Consider the following 21006-nt stretch of genomic DNA (forward strand, 5'->3'; position numbering starts at 1 on the left):
TGGAGCAGCAGCCCGCGGCACGGAGGGAGGCTGCCAAAGGAGGGAACGGAGAAGTTTTCCCGTTGCAGCTTGCACCGCTTGGGAACAAGTCCTGCAGCTTCCTGAACTACACACCCGGACCCACCCGGGCCTAGAAAGACGCTTCCCCCAGTTCCGCTTGGTCTTTCAGAGAAACGGGAAGGCGAGGCCCGGATCCAGTGGCGCCCTTCCAAAAGACCGGAGGGGGGCACAGCCAGGGCAGGATAGGAGCAGCCTGCACCCCACCCTCGGGTTGCGTAGGCTGAAGGAAGCCGCCTGAGCCTGATAAGCGTTTTGCAATCTGCCTGCTGAGAAAAACGGCGCGGGCGGACGATCTGTCCCCAGATACGTCTGCACGCCTAGATTTCGGCTTCCAGGGAGAAAGGGGGCGGAGAGGGCTAGGCGGCGCAGCGGGTGCTTTTACCAGCGCGATCTTGTCCGCCTTTACTTGGAAGAGGGTCCTCCTCGGATTAAGCGGGGTTTACAGGTAAGCGAGTGGGCCAAGGGCTTTTTAAGATACCCCCCAACCCAGTAATTATTGCTTTAATACTTAACGAGTGTAATGAAATATATCTTACAGCCTTTTCTTTTTGACATATAATAATGCGGTGATAGTTCGCCACAAGGGGCTTGTACTGTACAGGGAGTTGTTTTGAGCAAAAACAGCCTGTGCATTAGAGGCGACGCTCAGAGCAAACTTGTGTTGAGCTGTCACTAGATCTAGGACCAGGGACACAGGGCGATTTGAAGTTTCCTTAGTCAAGATTTGTCTACTCCTTTTCCGCTGTAGAGTTTGAATGATTCCACTGGAAGTTGCCTTTGTGCAAAAAGAACAACTCCTTGAACTGTCACGTGATAGGACCATCAAAGATTTAAAAAAATTTGGAAATGAGGTTTTTCAAATTTTGGCTTTATGCTACCAAAATTTCTCAGTTGCTGCATTACCACTGAGTAACCTGTGCTTGCCAATGAAGAAATTTCTGTGCTGCTGCCATTTGGTAGTATATATCTTTGCAAGACAGGTTTTTCAGCACTGACTCTTATGGAAATGAAATGATCTGAGACAACCATGAAACCCTGCGGTGATGTAGCTGTTGGCAAAATGCAAACTCCACTGTCCCACTGGTTCTTGCATAAATGAACTTCATTGTGAATGAAACTATTAAAATAGTTTATTACATCTAACACTGATTAGTGTAACCATATGTTTTTAGAAATGCAATCAGATGTTTGGTATTCTTACAGTCCCATGAACAAAATTGTGTAAATTTGTTAACTACTATAAATATCTCAACAAGTTCCACATGAATTTAAGTGATTTTTTGCATGGATGTCTCAAGTAACAATTATAATATAGGCAAATTTGCAGTTAAAATGCATAAAACCGATGGCTGCTGAAGAACTTTGGTCATGTGACAATAAACCAATAGGTCAATATACCAAAAAAAGGTTGGGAACCACTGGCATATAAGATTGGGCAGAGTAGGGTTACTGCTCTCCAGAGAACTTTTTTTACTGCTTTTTCTGGGGGAAATGTGCCATTTTTAGAAATGTCTTGGTTTCAGAGAATGTAATCCGTAAAATATGAGCACAGAGCAAGTCACATTGTGTAACTGGAATGACTTCAATGCTGATGACATCTAAAATCAAGATGGTGTGTGGGCACACTCATCTGAGAAGTTTTTTAATTAATGAGTTAATACATTTACAGTGGTACCTCGCAAGACGAATGCCTCGCAAGACGAAAAACGCGCAAGACGAAAGAGTTTTCCGTTTTTTGAGTCGTTCCGCAAGACGAATTTCCCTATGGGCTTGCTTCGCAAGACGAAACGTCTTGCGAGTTCTTGCGAGTTTGTTTCCTTTTTCTTAAAGCCGCTAAGCCGTTAATAGCCGCTAAGCCGCTAATAGCCGCTAAGCCGCTAATAGCCGTGCTTCGCAAGATGAAAAAACCGCAAGACGAAGAGACTCGCGGAATGGATTAATTTCATCTTGCGAGGCACCACTGTATTGGCACACATCAGGGGTGCTCCAACATGCTCCAACATGGAGGGGTGCTCCATGGATGCTTTCAGAGCCACACCCAGAGCACAAGGAATGTTCTCTCCCCTGTTGCAGATTGGGGGGATGTGTCCAAGGTGAGTACCTTGTACCTGGATTCTGCCAGTCTGAGACAGAGGCAAAGGAGCACAGCAGGGATGGGGAACGTGATTTGCCCCACCAAACTCAAGTCTTCCCTTAGCTGTCAGTTTCCTCGTCCTTAGTTTCAGTTTTGCCCTTGTAGAATTCAGCAGGGAGAAGGATGGAGACAAAACAAGACTTAGTTGGCTGCACCTGCCATTGGCTCTGGTGCCACCTACTGTTGGGTTCCCAGCATTCCACCCTACCAGTCCCAGTGGGCACTCAGCACCATTTTGTGTTCTCATCCACGATGCCATTCAAGGAAAAGGGGTCCTTCTTTGGAGGGTGTGATTGTTGTCCTTGGTGGTGCTCATATTTGTTTCCTCTCTCCTGTACCGAAAGCGATGGCCTTTCTCCACGTCATCGTCCTACTGCTGGTGGCTGGGCTGTGCATGGGCCAGGACTTCCCTTTCAGGGACCCCACATTGCCTTGGGAGGAGCGGCTGGACGACCTGGTTAACAGGCTGACATTGGATGAGATGATACTGCAGGTACAAGAAACACTTTTTGACCATTTGACAGAGGTGGCAGGGCAGAATAGGTGTGGAGAGGCCTGGCAAAGGGTATCAAAGCTGCAGGAAGGGAGGAGGGCTGGTTTGGAATTGTAAGGAACATCAGACTCCTGCTGGATGGATCAAGGAACCATTGAGTCCTGCATCTTCCTTCTCATAATGGCCAACAGATGCTTCCGGGAAGTCCATAAGCCGGTATTTAAGGCACTAGCTCTACCTTCCTGCAGCACACAATGGGACGCTGTGGTCTAAATCACTGAGCCTAGGGCTTGCCAATCAGAAGGTCGGCGGTTCGAATCCCGCAATGGGGTGAGCTCCCGTTGTTTGGTCCCTGCTTCTGCCAAGCTGGCAGTTTGAAAGCACATCAAAGTGCAAGTAGATAAATAGGTACCGCTCCGGCGGGAAGGTAAACAGTGTTTCCGTGCGCTGCTCTGGTTCTCCAGAAGTGGCTTAGTCATGCTGGCCACATGACCCGGAAAAACTGTCTGCAGACAAACGTCAGCTCCCTCGACCAGTAAAGCGAGATGAGCACGCAATTCCAGAGTCGTCCGCGACTGGACCTTAAGGTCAGGGTTACCTTTACATTTTACCTGCAGCACACACAATAACTAGGATTTAGTTGTACACTCTCTTAGAACATGGAGGTTCTTCTTCGATCTCATGGCCAATTGCAATGAAATAGAAAGCCTGGATAGCTCAGCTGGCTAGAGTGTGCTGCTGATAATGCTAAGGTTGCAGGTTCAATTCTTGTATGAGACAGTTGCATATACCAGCATTGCAAAGGGTTGAACTAGATGGTCCTCATGGTACCTTCCAACTCTACAATCCAACATGATAGAAATCTATAAAACTATGCATAGTGTGGAGCAAATGGGTAGATAAAAAGTTTTCCTCCTTCTCTCTTAACACAGACAAAAGGAAGTACTTCTTCACACAACACATAACTATGAAACTCGCTCCCACAAGGTGTAGCGATTAATGGCCGACTTCAATGGCTTTTAAAAAGAGTTACACAAATTCACAGAGAATAGGGCTATCAGTGGCTCCTTAACCATGTTGGAGGCAGTTCTGAATGCTAGTTGCTGGAAACCGCAGGAGGAAAGAGTGCTGTTGCACTCAGGTCCTGCTGGTGGGTTTCCCAGAGGCTCTTCTTATCAGCCACATCCCCTGGCAGGCAGACCCATTATGTAATTGGTGGGATGTAGTAAGGCGTGTAATCCTTAATCCAATGGAATGGGCCCTTCAGCTCCTCTGCACTCCACATTTTTATGGAATATCCTAGGGGGTGTAGAGAGAGGCCAGGAGGGCCACATTTGGCCCCAGGTCCTGAGGTTTCCTACCCTTGCAATGCATCTTTACTTCAGTGTAAGTCTAATTGGATTCAGTTGGACTTACTTCTGGCTAAACATGCATGGGAGCGGGCTGAAAATGTTGCAAGCCTCGTTAATTAATTTGGAATAACAAGCACCTTATGATTGCCTTAGCATAGACAGAATAGATTCCCTGCTTCTCTCACAAGTGTGGGTTGAAAGGAGGGAGGAAAATCTACCACTGGTTACTTGGTGTTTAGAAGCATTTAATATGCACTCAGTGGTCTAGTGGAAGCTGCCATCCCAGTGCACAAAGGAATCAGCCCTTTGGGATTCCCTGAGCTTAAGCTTAGTGCCACCTCATTGCAAAACAAAGACTGGGTACGGAAGAGTTCTGAGGGGCTGCCTCATCTGCTGACTGGTGCTGTGGCTTGTTCACCCACAGATGGCAAGAGGAGGGGCAAAGGGCAACAACCCAGCGCCGCCCATTAAACGACTGGGCATTGGGCCCTACAGCTGGAACACGGAGTGCCTGCGTGGAGACGTTATGGCCCCAGGATGGGCAACTGCTTTCCCCCAGGCCCTGGGCTTGGCTGCCTCCTTCAGGTATGGCTGCTGTTGAAAGGTGGGTCTTGGCTGTGGCTTCTCCTAGGTTCCCCTTGATTCCCTTTCAACCTATTCTACTAGTGCCCCGTTTTGGCCCCAACAGAGTTGCTGGGACTCTGTCCCCTGGGAGGGCCCACTAGGGCTCTGCCATGGTCCTGCCTTGTTGAGTGGCAGACAACCATGAGCCGCCATTTTACATTTCCCAGTGTGCTTTGTAGGAACTTACCCCATTATACTGATGAAATTAGGCAAGCACTTTTCTGGCATTGTTTCTATCACCTTATAAAAATGTTTTTGTTTTTCCAAGCCTACTCAGATTTCCAAAGCTAACGTGCATTTTAACCTGTGATTTTCTTTTGCGATCATTTATATTTTTAACTATTGATCTTATTGATATTTGGAATTACTTTTAGATCAGCTTGTTTTTAACTTTTGGCTTTCATAGATCATTTTAATGTATTTTAAAATGTTTTCTGTAAACTGCTTACAGGTTTTGACATCTGAGCGGTAGAGAAATGTTATTTTAAAAAATAAAATAAAATAAAAATCACTCTCTGAGGGATTTTTTTTTTTTAAATTTAAAATGGCAGTTGCCTAGCATGTGGAGGGGTCCCTTGAGTGCAGGAAGGGACCCTAAAAAAAGTAACATACCAAGGGTTCCTTCAGCCCTGGAGCCAGTCCTGGCCTCGTTTTCCATTTCAGCTGCCTGAAAATAACAGTTCTAATTATTAGAAATGGTTGCTGATTTAAGAGAAGCAATTCTGCTTGGTTGCCAGCTCTCCCCCCCCCCCCGAAGTAAGGTTCCTGAATGACACAAAGCCCTGTCAAATGGCAACCTGGCCTCCATTTCTGTCAGTTGCAAGAGGCAGCGTCAATTTTTCCAGAGAACTGAAGTTTATTTGAAAGAGGAATCGCTTCTTGAGATGTGTGCACACATTCCCTCGTCACCTCTAGTAAATGGGTTTTGTATAATTTCAAAAGCCATGTGTATCAGAGGCTGAAGAAGGAATAAAGAAATACGTGTGCCTCTTGAAAACCAGATTCAACCCTCTGAAAAAAATATTTTCTAGCCTCACTGAAGTAGTCAATCTATTCCAAGGTCCTTTAAAAAAGAAAATGGTGGTGGGAAGCTGACGTGATTTAAATGCCCCTCCATGTAGCCAGTGTGGTGTAATTGGACTAGGAAAAGGGATCAAATCTTCACATAGTTCTGAAACTCAGTTGTGAGGACATTTTTGCCTCAAACATTCAGTCAAACAGGACCTAAAATGTCTCCTGAAGTGCCTCAGCCCAGACATAGGTTTACCCCACCTCCATCCCAGCCTCTGCCTTCAGCTTCAATAACAATTTGCTAGATCAAAATGTCCTTTTTGACTTCCTCTCCACTGTTGCTTCTCTTTGCTGACAGCCCTGAGCTCATCTACCGCGTGGCCAATGCCACGGCCACTGAGGTCCGTGCCAAACACAACTACTTCATCTCCGTTGGTAACTATGACGACCACACTGGCCTGAGCTGCTTCAGCCCCATGTTAAACATTATGAGGCACCCACTGTGGGGCAGAAACCAGGTATGAGAATGGTTTAGGAAATGGGGACTCCACAGGTGGGAGGATACAGAGGGATGGGCAGACCTGTTCATTTCAGTTTCTCATTTTCTGCTCTTAAGTTCAATTCTCCACATTTCCACATCAGTTTGTGATTTCCCTTCTAAAAAGTCCTCATGGTAATTCATCAACATTTTAGTGTGGATTTATCCTAATACGAGCATTTTTGCAAAGCAACTTTCCCCAGTACAATGCCTTTTTTGTATGCTGTTTTCACCAATACAAGCATTTCTATGCACACTTTACACTAGTATGTGCATGTTTGAACACATTTAGCTGGAAAAACTGCACTTCAAAATTCAGGAAAGAATGAATTTCAAAGGATGGTTGTGTTTCAGTTCTTTTCTTGTTTCAGAAAGTGCAAATTACCCGTAAGTAGGACTGTCTTTAAATGAAAACTGAATCTCATTTATTCCCCATCCATAGTGGTGCCTAAAGTGGGCAATAAGAGCCAAATATGGATTATTGGGGAACACATGACCTGTTTCTGGTCAAAGGTGTTACTCCTATTACCAAGCTTGGCGTATTGGGATGGCTATTTTTTCTTAGATATTTTCATATTCTATTTATTATTTACTTAATTTTGTAAGAATAAAAATGCAGGAATATGAAAAAACATGAGAAAATATGAGAAAAATGCTGCTTGTTTTAAAATATTTTACCAAAATATTCCAATACCATCAGGTACAGTGGTACCTCGGGTTAAGTACTTAATTCCTTCCGGAGGTCTGTATTTAACCTGAAACTGTTCTTAACCTGAAGCACCACTTTAGCTAATGGGGCCTCCCGCTGCCACTGCGCCGCCGGAGCACGATTTCTGTTCTCATCCTGAAGCAAAGTTCTTAACCTGAAGCACTGTTTCTGGGTTAGCAGAGTCTGTAACCTGAAGCGTATGTAACCTGAAGCGTATGTAACTCGAGGTACCACTGTATATGAAAAATGTAAATCTGACAAACAAAAGGGTTTTGTAACAGAAATCTCTCGATTCGAATCTGAGATAGTAAACTCTAAAAGAAAAACCCTCTCCAAAGCATACTGACTCCGCCTTGACTGGGAAGTCAAGGAGGAGGAGGTCACTGCAGCCATGGTTAGGTGGTCACAGGACTTTGGGTATTCAATAACCATGCCACAGTGGGGAAATTTGTAGAAGAATAATTGGAAATTCACAAACTGTTATACTCTAAAAGAAAACTTCCTAAAAATGCAACACCGATGGTATCTAACACCTTGGGAATTGTCAAAGATGTACAAAAATGTCCCCAGTAATTGCTGGAAGTGTGGAGATAAATCAGGCACTTTCTACCATATGTGGTGGCTATGCAAAAAAATCGAGGCATTTTGGGAGGGTATCCACTTAGAAATACAAAAAATAATAAAGACTTCCTTTAAGAGAAAACCAGAAGCTTACCTCCTGGGGATCACAGATTTGGATATCCCACAAAAAATAAAGAGTACCGTATTTTTCGCCCTATAGGACGCACTTTTTCCCCTCCAAAAATGAAGGGGAAATGTGTGTGCGTTCTATGGGACGAATGCAGGCTTTCGCTTCAGGAAGCTCTCTGTAAGCCTTGGGAGCCCGCGGGAGTTCCCGTCAGGCTCCCTAGGCTTGCGGATAGCAGCCTGCAGCGCGCCCCGGGCTTCAGTTCCCCAACCTGGTTTCCCCAACCTGGTTTCCCTGACTTCCTGCCGGACTCCCACGCCTTGCGGATATCTGCCTGAAGCCCAAACCAGGTCGGGGAACAGCGGGATGGCGGCGCTCCGCCTCCCCGCTGTCCCCCGAGCTTGTGGGGCTGGCGGCAGGGAGAAGCGCCTGGGGGGGAAATAAATTTTTTTTCTTTGTCCCCCCCCCCCCCCAAAAAACTAGGTGCTTCCTATGGGCCGGTGCGTCCTATGGGGCGAAAAATACAGTATATTTTTATATGCCACAGTGGCAGCAAGAGTCCTTATCGCTACAAAGTGGAAGAGTGGTGAAATTCCTTCTGTTCATGAATGGATCCAAAAGTTAACGGATTATGCAGAGTTAGATAGTTTATCAGAAAAAATAAAGAACAAACCAAAACAGGAATCATCTCAAAATGGGAAGTCTTTAAAGTTTATTTGAAAAACAATTACAGTAGTTTAAATTCTGCTGCAGCATTTGAATAACTTTAGTAGTAGATTTAAGAAAGATCTGAAACCTTAGATAAATCAATAATTAGTTAATCAGTTAATTTAAGACAAAAACGTCTATGGGCAACAAATAATTAATAATTGAAATAAGGAATGGGCTGGAGGTCGGGTCTATAGTCCAAAGAACACTTTTTGGTTTATTGATTTGTAATTAATATTGTCCTTATCATGGTTTGTTTTGTATTTCTTGTCTTGTTTTTTTTTCTTTTTTGCTGTATCAATAAAAAAAAAAATTTGTTAAACCAAAATTCATGTACAGTGGTACCTCGGGTTACAAACACCTCGGGTTAAGAACTTTACCTCAGGATGAGAACAGAAATCGCGCGGCGGCAACGTGGCAGCAGCAGGAGGCCCTGTTAGCTAAAGTGGTACCTCAGGTTAAGAACGGTTGCAGGTTAAGAACGGACCTCCGGAATGAATTTTGTTCGTAACCAGAGGTACCATTGTACTGCTTAAAAAATAGACACCAAACTATGTACGGTTCAAAAACAATATAGCAAAAATAAAATACAAACTAAATAGAACATAATAAATCAGTAATACAATACACTAACTGGGTCACACCGCAGGAGAAACTTGTGTAAGTAAAGAGGTCTAAATAAGTGGCTAAGATGTAATGCTGTTGGCATTTATCTAATTTCCAAAGGGAGGGAATGACTGTGGCTCTCTCACCAGAAGTACCAGACAGCAGGTTCCTTTGTGGTGATGAAAGGTGTGGACACCAGGAACTGAGAGGAGGGGGAGGAGGAGGGACATGTCACAGAGAACGGGCATGACCCAAGTCTCTGTCTGTCTGTCTATTCTTCAGGAGACTTACGGAGAGGATCCATTCTTGACCAGGGAGCTGGGTGTGGCTTTTGTGACAGGGCTGCAGGGTGACCACCCCCGCTATATCAAGGCCAGCGCTGGCTGCAAGCACTTTTCCGTCCATGGGGGCCCCGAGAACATCCCTGAGCCCCGTTATTCCTTCGATGCCAAGGTCAGTATGACTGGCAGGTTGGGAGCTGGGAGGTGGCAAGGGCTGAATGGAGGAGGTTTCCTTGTCCTGTGTGCTGGCTCATTCCCCCCCTCTCCCTGCTTCCGCCATCATCATTATCATTTATTTGTATGCCGCCTTTCCATAGTAAACTATGCTCAAGGCAGCTCACAACATGAAGAAAGTTACATACAGCGGGCCTGCCACTGATGCACAATTTGTTTTTGTGATTGTAGCCTTAGGCTCATGGCTGAAAAATAAATAAATGGAGTGAGGGGGAACCCGCTACAGAGTTTGTAGAGCTCTACGCCTTGTTTTGCAGCCTCTGGGAAGGATGTGTGAGGCTCCCAGGACCCTCGTACAACCTTCCCAAAGGCCGGTGAGTGAGGCAGAGGGCAAGGCCCACTCTGGACAGATAAGGGTTGGTTAATTTGGTGGTGGTGGTGGGGTTTCTGGGGGTGGGGTTCTGCCTTTGCACATGGACCCCGGAACAGAACCCTCACATAAGTGGTGGGCTCACTCAACTCACTAAGTTACAAGTTATAACAAAATTGAGATAATCAATTGATTAATGAAAGCATCTCATTAAGAAATATCCAATTCAATTAAGCAACCCCCTTTTAATTCATAATAAGAATCATAGAATTGGAAGGGACCACAAGGGTCATCTAGTCCAACACCCTGCAATGCAGAAATATTTTGCCCAACGTGGAGCTCAAACCCACAACCCTGAGTTTAAGAGCCTCATATACAAAAACTTGAATCACAAAAGCAGCAAAAATAATGCACCACTGAAATTAAATATTGGCTCCAAAATCTTGAATCCCCTAAGCCTCCCTTCCAAACTATTGCTGCTTTGTGAGTGGGATTCAATCACATACCACATACACTGGGAGAGCCAGTGTGGTGTAGTGGTAAAGAGCGGTAGACTCGTAATCTGGTGAACCGGGTTCACGTCCCCGCTCTCCACATGCAGCTGCTGGGTGAACTTGGGCTAGTCACATTTCTCTGAAGTCTCTCAGCCTCACTCACCTCACAGAGTGTTTGTTGTGGGGGAGGAAGGGAAAGGAGATTGTTAGCCGCTTTGAGATTAATTAGGGTAGTGATAAAGTGGGATATCAAATCCAAACTCTTCTTCTTCTACCAGCAAATTTGGGTTGTGCAATAGAAGTTGATTTGGTCTCTTGCACAACAAACAGCAGTGGGGTCTGTTCCCCCACTGTTGCTCCTGAGCCCCATAGAATCATAGAGTTGGAAGAGACCACAAGGGCCATCGAGTCCAACCCCCTGCCAAGCAGGAAACACCATCAGAGCACTCCTGACATATGGTTGTCAAGCCTCTGCTTAAAGACCTCCAAAGAAGGAGACTCCACCACACTCCTTGGCAGCAAATTCCACTGTCGAACAGCTCTTACTATCCCCCTCTGCTGGCGGGCAAAGCTATGTGTTACATGCAGATTGCTCTGCACTCCCTAAATTATCCTGCTGCCTTCTGATACAGTAAAGGGTGTTGTTGTGTTGCCAGTGTTCAACTAAGATTCAGCAGCCAGTCTTGTTGACTTCTCTACACAGAATGGGGAGAAAGACGCCATCTTGTTCTTTGCTTCAGGCGGTAAAATGTCTCGGGCTGACCCTATTTCTGTGTGTCCTGGAATTTTGCCAACAATGCTTGGGGTGGCGGTGGTGGTATGCCAGGAGGGAATGATATCTGTGCTCTGTACCAGGTGGAGGAGCGTGACTGGCGCATGACCTTCCTGCCTCAGTTTGAGGCCTGCGTACGGGCTGGAACCTTCAGCTTCATGTGCAGCTATAACAGGTATGTCTGGGTTCTCTCCCTAACTTTTGGATGGCAATGGGACATTAGGCTTCAATCCTGATCCCAGTTAACCTGAGAGTGAGCCCCCATTGAATTCAGTAGGATGTACTTCTGAGTAGACATTGTTAGGCTTGTGGCCCCCAAGGTTTCTCCCAAGTGAATGTGGCTGAAAAAGTTTCCCACCCCTGTGCTAAAATTACATTGTTCGCCATTAGAGCAGAGGGCATACCAGCAATGTTTGCAACACTTTTGAGCCTGATAACTGTCTTTGTTGCCTCTGCCAGGATTAATGGAATCCCTGCCTGCGCTAACAAGAACCTGCTAACAGACATCCTGCGTGGAGAATGGGGCTTCCAGGGCTATGTGGTGAGCGATGAGGGAGCTGTGGAACTGTTATGGCTTGGTCACAACTATACCCACAGCTTACTGGAGTCTGCCATAGGTGAGCACTACCCAGCATTGACGTCCGGCTCTCAGCCCAGAGTGGGAATCTCCCCATAATGAGGACGGGTTGAGAAATTAGATCGAGTTTGCACTTTAATGAGAACATAACCCATTTTGTAGGTCTTGGACCAATAACATGAATCAAAACACAATTATCTTTCAGAACCCACAGTTGTCTTAATTTTGCAACGCAGTTCTCCAATCAAACAGTTGGCATCTGTCTGTCTTGGGAGCCAATGAAGGAGTATTGTGTACAAAAAGGATTATATATGGGGAATGTGTGGATAAAAGTCTATATATTAGTGAAAATAACATACACAGAAATGCATTATATCAGGACGTGGCTTGCAAAATGGTGTACGCTACTCAAAGCTGCATACCAGAATGGGTATATCTTATTAGTAATTAGAAACTTTAGTCTGAATGTAGAGCACAAAGCAATCTATTATGTATTACCGTGATTAATATTTTTGTCCCATTCTTCTGCTTGTAACGCATCCAGAGGTGCTTATGTTTAAAAAAGATACAATCCAGTTAAGTTCAGCTGAGGAAAAGTTGTGTCTTTGAACTCTTGGACTATAATGATCCCAATTCTCTACCTCTCCTGCTGCAGCTTCTGTGAATGCCGGATGCAACCTGGAAGTTTCATACGGGATGGTGAACAATTCTTTCACATTTATAGGCCAGGCTGTTGCCAAAGGCAACATCTCCTTGGAAGTAAGTGGTTCCACCCAAGGGGAACAAGGAGTGGGAAAAGGTGGGTCATTGGATGCAGTTATTAGTGACCATCCAATTGCAGCTCATGCATGCCAAAATGTGAAATCATCCTATTTCCTAAAGAATATCCTACAGATAGACAATGGCGCCTGAGGAGCATATTCCCTGTGTGAACATTTTAGTTATTTAGTTAAGATATTTAAATATTGTGTCTCCAAGTAATTTCCATAAAAGTAATACAAAATACAAAACAGATTAAAACATCGGAAAATAGAAAAATTAGAACATCATCCATAGTGCCTCCCCAAAAGACTCTTACCTCTTGCTCCAGAGAGATCTGGTGCTTGCTGGATGTTTTAGACTAAGCTCCCATCAGCCCCATTCAACCGTCCCTTATTTGGCGGGAAAGTCCCTTATCCCAGCACTGTGTCCCGCTGCTGTCCCTTATTGATGCTGTCCCTTAAATTTCCCGGGTTTCAAAGGAAGCAGCTCCTCTCCCTCCCTGCCTGCCGGCCAGGGAGGAGGGAGGCTCCAGCTGTGTTGCTCACCCAATAAGGAGTCTAAGAACGACTGGTGGGTGGAGCTTGCATGCCTTGTGCCGATCAAATCGGCCGCATTGCCTGGCGACTCACCTTTGCTCAGCGCTTCCCAGCGGAGAGGTGACGGTGGTTTTCCTTGCTGCATACCCTTTGCCGGGTTGCTGCGCTGTGGGAACCACCGCTTGAGGCTTCATTTGGCTGTTGGCTGGGCTTTCTGCCTTTGGCTCGGAGGGGCTCAGAAGTTGAACATACCTGTGTTCGGAAAATCCCTTATTTTGGCTGCTGATCCCTTATTTTCGAGGCTGCTGGTCCCTTATTTTCAAATCTGTAAGTTGACAGCTATGGCCCCAGCCAGCATAGCCAATGGTTAGGGATGATGGGAGTTGTATCCCAAAACACCTGGAGGGCACAAGCTTGGCTGTTCCAGAGAGCAGTATCGACACCAGCAGGTTCAAATTTTGAGAAACAGGTTTCCTGACAGTACAAGGTGTTCAATAGTGGGACAGTGTGTTAGAAGGGAGTGGACTCTCTGTTATTAATAGGGTTTTTTTTAAAGCAGAAGCTGTATGACTACCTTTTAGGGATGCTGTTAAAAGGGTGTTGCTATAGATGCCCTTTGAGATCCCTACAACATTTTTAGTAGTCTGTGGTTTGAGGCTTTTCCTCCCCTTATACACATTCTGCTTCTGTTCCACTCCTAACTCTGAGACCAATACATAACAAAGAGGAAATGATAGCAAATAATAATGTTAATACAATACATGATATAGCTACTAATATTTCCTCTGTCCCTGATCTCAGTAGTATTTGAAGCAGAGAATATAGCCACACCAAAAAGATAGCTCTAACATACTAATTCACCAATCAGTTTCTTTAATTAACTTGTAAAATACAATCCTAGCAACTGTCTTCGCAGAAGGATTTATTTGTGTATTTTATTAATAGCCTCAATCAAATGTTCCTTTGCAGTAATCTGAAATAAATCCATCTGGTCCATTTACTTACTATATTTGATGTTTTCTAATGGCTTGGTTTTCCTCAGTATTTTGCTTCTCTCCATGTGTAATTGCTGTAGGCTTAAAACCTTTTGGGATCTTAAGAGCTGTGCATGTTTCTGTAATATTCTACAAGCTCTTCAGTTATATATGACATTGCGGAAGGGGAGGTGAGCGAGGCTTGGCCGACATGGTTTCACGGGATAAGTGGGGAGGTTCCCCACCTTTCCCTAGAAGTCTGTGGGAGTGAAGATCTTTCACCCATCTCCATCCTTCCATTACACTGCTGCTTCACTAGCCAGCTCTGTGCCTCCCCTCCCTCCTACTATCTCCTGCAGACGATCAGGGCCAGTGTCCGCCCACTTTTCCGCACCCGCTTGCGCCTGGGTGAGTTTGACCCGCCAACCATGAACCCCTACAATGCCCTGGGACTGGAGGACGTGCAGACGGAGGCCCACCGCCAGCTGGCTCTTGAAGCTGCCATTCAGTCCTTTGTCCTGCTAAAAAACCAGCACGGGATGCTACCTCTTAAGGCCCCAGATGTGTTGAGGAAGAACTTTGCAGTAAGTGTTCACCATGGAGTGGTGTGATGGGGAGGGCATCTCGTCCCTTGCTCATTCTCCAGAGTTGCATCACCTCTGGCAACACTGGAACAGGGCATACTGCAACAGAGAAACTAAATGCAGAACTCAGTATTGAAATATTAAATGATTGATTTACTGCATTCTGTCCTTTGCGTGCATTAAATTTTCTGTTTCAAACCCTTCCATCTCTAGCTGAAGGGTGGAGAGAGACCCTTGTCCCAAGTCCTTGAGGAATTGCTGCCAGTCCTGTGCTCGGTGGACCTGAGTGCAACTGCACTGTCCCCACTTGTGATTTCCAGCAATTGGCTGGAATGGCAGTGACCATTTTCTGTTTTTCACATTAGGTCTCAACCGCTACATGTTGAGACACAACAAGTGCCCACTATTTGCACATTCTGTTTCAGCAGACTTTCCTAGCTGGATAAAGGGGTGTTTTCCATGAGTGTCTACCTTGTGTGGTTTTAGTTCGGTTTTAAATCCATTTGCGCTCTCTCTCTCTCTCTCTCTCTCTGTGTGTGTGTGTGTGTGTTTGTGTGTTTAATTATCTTCAATGTACATCACCTTGAAACTGTTGCTTGGAATGTGATGAATAACTTAATAATGTTGCATGGCCCCTGGACCTCCCACTCTCTGAATCATCTGAATCCCATTGTGGCCCCTAATTTCTTCTTGGCAGGTGGTTGGGCCCTTTGCCGACAACCCTAGGGTTCTCTTTGGGAACTACGCTCCAGTCCCAGAGCCTCAGTACATCTATACACCCAGGTAAGTCCTGAAGAAACCTCTCCTCCCTCCTGATCCATCCTTGGAAGGCATTCCTGGTAGGATGCTGGAGCAGCTGTATCTTCATTTAAATTGAATCTACACCCTAGAGTTGGCCTTACTTTTTGCATGCAGAGTAGGGCCATCTTTGCCAGACAGATTCTGCAACAGACAAGAAATTACGAGAGTTTTCAAAAGGGACTAAAGTCCTTCAGGCCGAGGACATGCTGGGTGCCCGACCCATAACTGCCCTTTAAGTAGGGCTGTCTCATACACACATCCTTGTTTGATGCAAGGTTGGCTCCCTCGGCCAATAAAGCAAGATGAGCGCCGCAACCCCAGAACCGTCCGCGACTGGGCCTAACGGTCAGGGGTCACTTTACCTTTACCAAGGATAGAATAGTTGCTGTTCCAGAGCTCAGAATGGCCCATTGCATTTCCCATCCCATCCTTTAGGGTCTGACTTGCTTAGTTTTACCAGTAGAACCACATCATATGCATTTCAGAGTCAGAACCTCTCTCTGGAAATGAAGCTTTGAGCATTCCTACACCCAGCACTCTGCTTTCCCCCTCCCACATCGGGCACTTATTTTCCATTTTCAATCACTTCCCTCTTCTGCCTTTGCTTCAAAACAAAAAAACCCAACCCTTAGTGTCAAGGCCAGCTCTTGGAAGCCAAACACTCTATTGAAAAGAAGCAAATACACTCTCATCAATGCAGTGAATTGTAGCCACAGGCTTTGGATGTGCATGGTCCAAAAGTCCAAGAAGCCACTGCCATCCTAGGATGCCAGACACAGCCCACCACCCTGTATGGCCCTGCTGGGTCTCCATAACCCAGCTGGCTTCTGTTGCCTACTCAGGGCAGTAAATACATGCTGAGGTGTATGTGTGTGTGTAAGGTTGGATGGGGCTAAGTTCCAGGCAGATCCCACTATGTGGCTTTGCAGTCCATGGGTTATGCAGGCCAAATCCAGATACTTTTTGGCAGAGAACAAATACGTTTCCAGTGTTTGCCCTTAAGAAACTGAGAGCTGTTCTCATCTCTGCCTGGTGCAGGAGGGGCCTGGCAACAATTGCGGCGAATGTCACCTTTGCTGCCGGATGTACCTTTCCCACGTGCAGCACCTATATGCCAGCCCAAGTGAAGGCTGCGGTAGAAGCAGCAGACATCGTGGTTGTGTGCCTGGGTACAGGTAAGCCCCACATCTGGTGAAGAAAGAGGGTAAGAACAGCACCATGCTTTTCCCTACGGTTGCAAGATGACAACCTGTGCAATTGGAGTTGAATGGCAGAGAAAGCCGTGTGCATAGAGGTCTATGCATGTGCAGGCTTCCTCATCTATGTGTGCACAGTGCACAGACTTGGGTGGGTGGGATTCTGGGGAACTTTAGCCAGCAGCAGGGCCAGCCTTGTGGGTTCACAATCATTGGTTCTCATGGAGCCCCCTTGAGACATTAATCATGAGAGCAGGGAGCACAGGTGTCATGGTCAGTGGTGATGGGAGCTGTGGTCCACCAGCATGCAGACCTCAAGCCACTCCATCAGTGGAGCCTGGCTTCTCAGTAAGACTGATGGACATCTTCTGTTGCTTTTGGAGAGTGGTACTTTGCCATTTCTCAAACTTTTGGAAAGGAGGTTTGTTTAGGATGAGGACAAGAGGGAAGGGAGTGGGTGGGCTCTGTTTAACATGACTTCTAACTCCCTCTGCCCAGGAATGGATCTGGAGACAGAAACCAAAGACCGGAAGGACTTAGCCTTGCCTGGCCACCAGCTGGAACTCCTTCAGGATGCTGTGGCCTGGGGTAAGCTTGATGTTTTTGCCCCGGGGGAGACTACATGAGGAAGGGGGATGCCAAAGGCACTTGGTTGCACCAAGCACTATAGAAGGTGGGGCCTGCAGGTAACCCACAGCAAGCAGCCAATCTAAACTCTTCTGTGGCTCATGGGCAGTTGTGAAATTGAGGTGTTTGGTGATGGTGGTGGGGCTCCCTTGGTAACTGTTTAGATTGACCCTTAGGAAGCTGACAATGTTGAGTCAGGCATTGGTCCATCTAGCTCAGGGTTGTCCACATCAAGGGCTGCATTCCTTCTGGGATAATTAGTTGGGGGCCACATGCTGGCAGTGGACAGGGTCAAAGGCATCAGTGGGTGAGGCCCAGAGCCAGATGAGGACAGGGCATGCCCCATTTCCATCTCTCTACCTCCTGCCTTCTTCTCTCCTTCTTCTTTCCCAATCAGCAGGCTCTGGGGTAGGGAGGAATTGCTCTCACCAGAGATCTCAACTGATAACTTGCAGAAGTCTTTTGAAAGTAGGCCATATGTTCCCCGAGAGCTACTGATGCTCACTGCTGGCTGCTCCCAGAGAGCTTCCTGGCTGAATAAGGATTTGAACCTTGGACTTGAAGTTCCATGCTGGGTGTTGGGTTATGGCTCATTAATGAGTGTTTGCATGCATGGCATTGATTTGGCCTGTTTATTAATTGCTTAGGGCTTTGATTTCAGCTGCTGGACGTCCAGTGATTCTGCTGCTGTTCAACGCAGGCCCGCTTGACGTGAGCTGGGCCAAGGCACAGGACAGTGTGGGAGCGATCTTAGCCTGTTTCTACCCCGCTCAGGCCACCGGCCTGGCTCTTGCCAAGGTGTTGGTGGGAGCTAAAGGGGCAAATCCTGCTGGTCGACTCCCTGCTACGTGGCCTGCAGGCATGCACCAGGTAAGACTAGGATGCCCAGAAATTTGTAGGTAAGACAATCCCTGCCCCCACAGACTTGCAGTTTAACAGACACGACATACAAGAAAAAAGGGTTGGGGAGGGAGGAGGGGGAAAGCAAGCTCATGCACCAGTTCTTAAAGCAGGAATTGGGTTTTGGCTCCGTGGGCTAGATCCATATCAGTATCAGCCATGTATTATGACATCACATGATAGACAGGTGGGTTGTCCCACTCACCTGTCAAAATCCCTTGTGGGGTTCCCACACACCCACCAGCCAGCTGGTTTGTGGGTGCTTGGGAACCACAGCACAAGGGGCCTTGCTCAACATTTTGGGAAGCACAGTGCACTGGGATGGCAAAGCGCTTTTTTGTCCCATCCTCTGGAGAAAGGAAAGAAGCCTGCATTTTATAGGCTTTATTTGCCATGCACCTGTTCCCTGAGCAAAATTTAACCCTCATTTGTCAGCCTACAAGTGGGGTTTACATTCTGGTGCGTTGGCTGCAGGTGTGTATTCCTTCCTGGCATCCAATGAAATATGGGCATGTTTTAAGGGTGTACGTGAACCTGAGCCTTGCAAGCAGGAACTGAGCAGGAAAAGCAAATAGCATTGTGGATTTTGGAGGACATGTTAGCTAAGACCCTTTACAGGCACCATGGGAATTACTGGCAAGCACACTGGTGTCCACAGGTTCCGCACTGGCGACCCCTGAGCTAAGATATACTCCTTGCTATTGGTTGTACCTTGTGCATTTCCCACCATGTGCCTCCTCATTCAGACTGGCTTGGCCCATGGGCTTCTTCCCATCCTGTTCACTCATTTGTGGCCGTTACCACAGGTTCCACCAATGGAGAACTACACGATGGTTGGACGGACATATCGCTACTATGGGGACGAGGCTCCGCTGTACCCCTTTGGCTATGGGCTCTCGTTTACCACCTTCCAATACAGCGACCTGGTGCTAGGTGCCAATGTCGTGCCCATATGTGGTAACCTCAGCATCTCTGCAGTAGTGAAGAATGTGGGCTCCAGGGATGGCGAAGAGGTGAGACAGCATGTGTGTATTTGCCCACAAACTGGGATAGCAGGGAGAAGAGGGAGGAATTCAACCACTGCCATAGCGCTATGGCAATCATTCCATCAGTGCAAGCTTTTTCAGATGGAAAAATCCCCCCTCCCCTCCGTTTGGAACAATCCACCCTCTCCTCCTCCTGCTGTTCTGGGGGTTCTCCTGATGTGCCCAAAGCCAATTTTCGGGTGGGGGAGGAAAGCCATACCATGCTAATGTATATATATATATAAAATTGATTTTCATGAGAAAACAATACAACAATATAGAAGTTAACAGAAGAGCAAGCAGTTGAAAAGCTTTTGAGGATACCTAAAGCAGAAGACTTTCGAGTCCAAATGACAGAGGCCACTTCAGCCAGTGTTCCACCGTCTCAGGAAGGCAGACAAATGATGGAGACCTTGTATATGCCCTTTAACGTATTCCAGAAGTGAGCTCCAAGTAGCAGAAAAGTCAAATGGTTTTGCCTTTGGGCAGTTTTATGCTGAAAGTCAATTTTTCTGCAAGTGGAATATGCAAAAGTCTCTGAAGCCATTGCTCAAATGTTTAGCTGACTGCCAGCTTCCAGGTTTTTGCAATTTCTCGGTGAGCAGACAGTAACAGGAAATATATTAATGCGGTATGCCCCCATGCATCATTGCCATCTATCCTGCCCAATATTTTAATGGGGAGTTTGAACCAATGATATCTAGGGCTAAGCATAGAAAAAGACTGTGGAATCTACATCCATTTAAAAAAGCAAGTTTGTAGCCCTTACGGCTGTGAAGATATGCTTGAAGTGTGTGAAATTCCTGCTGTGATCTTGGAAGCCAGGGAGATTTCTGAGCATGAGCCTGAAATTGGTTCCTGTTCCCTGCCCCAAGTGCACTTGCAGCTTACTGAATAGCAGGAGCCAGGAAGCACCTTCAGCCACTTTGGTTTGATGAGATTGGGATGGATCTTCTGAGGTCAGTGTTGCTCTTCCTTACAATAAGCAGAAGTAGAATAAACCATGCAAGAGAATCTATGTCAAAATGCATCATTTTATATAGGCCATGTATTTCAGATCTGGAACTAGTGGGTGAGGTTTGGGGAAGAGGGTGTTTTGGTGTCCTTGTCTCCGGGTAGATGGGACATTATCCCCATGCATCTGCCTTTTGTAGTTTGCAGTTCAGGCTACTTCCAAACAGTGCTGCTGCCTCCACCACCAACACATGCAGGGGTGAAAACTCTTAGAAGAAAGAGCCTTGGGGTTTTCTCCTCCTAACAGTTCCTTCCTTCTGCAGGTGGTGCAGCTCTACCTCCGCTGGGGAGGGGCATCCGTGCCAGTGCCTCGCTGGCAGCTGGTTGGCTTCCACCGTGTTCCAGTGCCTGTGGGACGTGCCGTGAAAGTACCCTTCCAGTTAGACTTCAGCCAGAGAGCCATCTGGGCTGGGGAGTGGCGCCTGGAGCCTGGCACTTTCACCCTTTTTGTTGGGGGGCAGCAGCCCTTCCAAGAAACCCGGGCCCCTTCTAACATCCTGCAAGCTGATTTTACAGTCTCCGGGAAGGCCTGCCGCACCATCCAATGCTAGTCATCGGAACTGATGAGGGAGGAGGCCCCTGAAAGGCAAAAGGGCATGTTACTCGGTCAGGCCATGTATATATGAGATGAGTTTCTGCATTAAGAAAAATGTGCAGGAGGAGGGAGAGACTGTGAGGCCCTATGAACTGTGGGAGAGGGTAATATCCCTCTGGATATACGCCAGCCTTGTTTTTGTGGCCTGGCGACAAGAGCTGTTTTCAGTGGAGCACTGGTGAGGCTGGGGCTGATCTGGAGAAGGTGGTTCTGGGATAACAGAAGGTTCTCTGAAAGGATTACAGTTTGCTTTTTAAAGTCATTGATCATGTCTTCAGCTAGCTTTGCTAAAACTGAATAGGCAATAAAGGGCTCAAATAGCAGGAAGTGGAAGATGCTTGAAAGATGCTTGTTTTGGTCTGATCTCATGTGTCATAGGCACCTGGAGGTGGGGTTTGGGG

At 46.6% G+C, this 21006-nt stretch overlaps 1 protein-coding gene and 1 long non-coding RNA gene across 2 annotated transcripts in view; one reads left to right on the forward strand and one right to left on the reverse strand.

The window, feature by feature from the left end:
- Window positions 1-20938, forward strand: LOC308483987 (uncharacterized protein). The gene is made up of 15 exons (XM_081018448.1): window positions 1-505; window positions 2539-2687; window positions 4464-4624; window positions 6033-6192; window positions 9206-9376; window positions 11098-11189; window positions 11474-11631; window positions 12247-12350; window positions 14223-14447; window positions 15145-15230; window positions 16287-16423; window positions 16943-17032; window positions 17733-17941; window positions 18778-18984; window positions 20274-20938. The coding sequence occupies exons 2-15, from the start codon at window positions 2541-2543 to the stop codon at window positions 20559-20561; spliced, it is 2235 nt and encodes a 744-aa protein (XP_080874574.1). The 5' UTR covers window positions 1-505; window positions 2539-2540; the 3' UTR covers window positions 20562-20938.
- The window catches only part of LOC308483995, a 19689-nt gene continuing 17909 nt past the window's right edge, over window positions 19227-21006 (reverse strand). The window contains exon 2 of the long non-coding RNA XR_013989857.1: window positions 19227-19971. This is a non-coding gene — a long non-coding RNA (uncharacterized lncRNA). The remainder of the gene's footprint in view (window positions 19972-21006) is intronic.

Source organism: Podarcis pityusensis (assembly GCF_964106645.2).
Source record: "Podarcis pityusensis genome assembly, chromosome: 8".
Lineage (NCBI taxonomy): Eukaryota > Metazoa > Chordata > Lepidosauria > Squamata > Lacertidae > Podarcis > Podarcis pityusensis.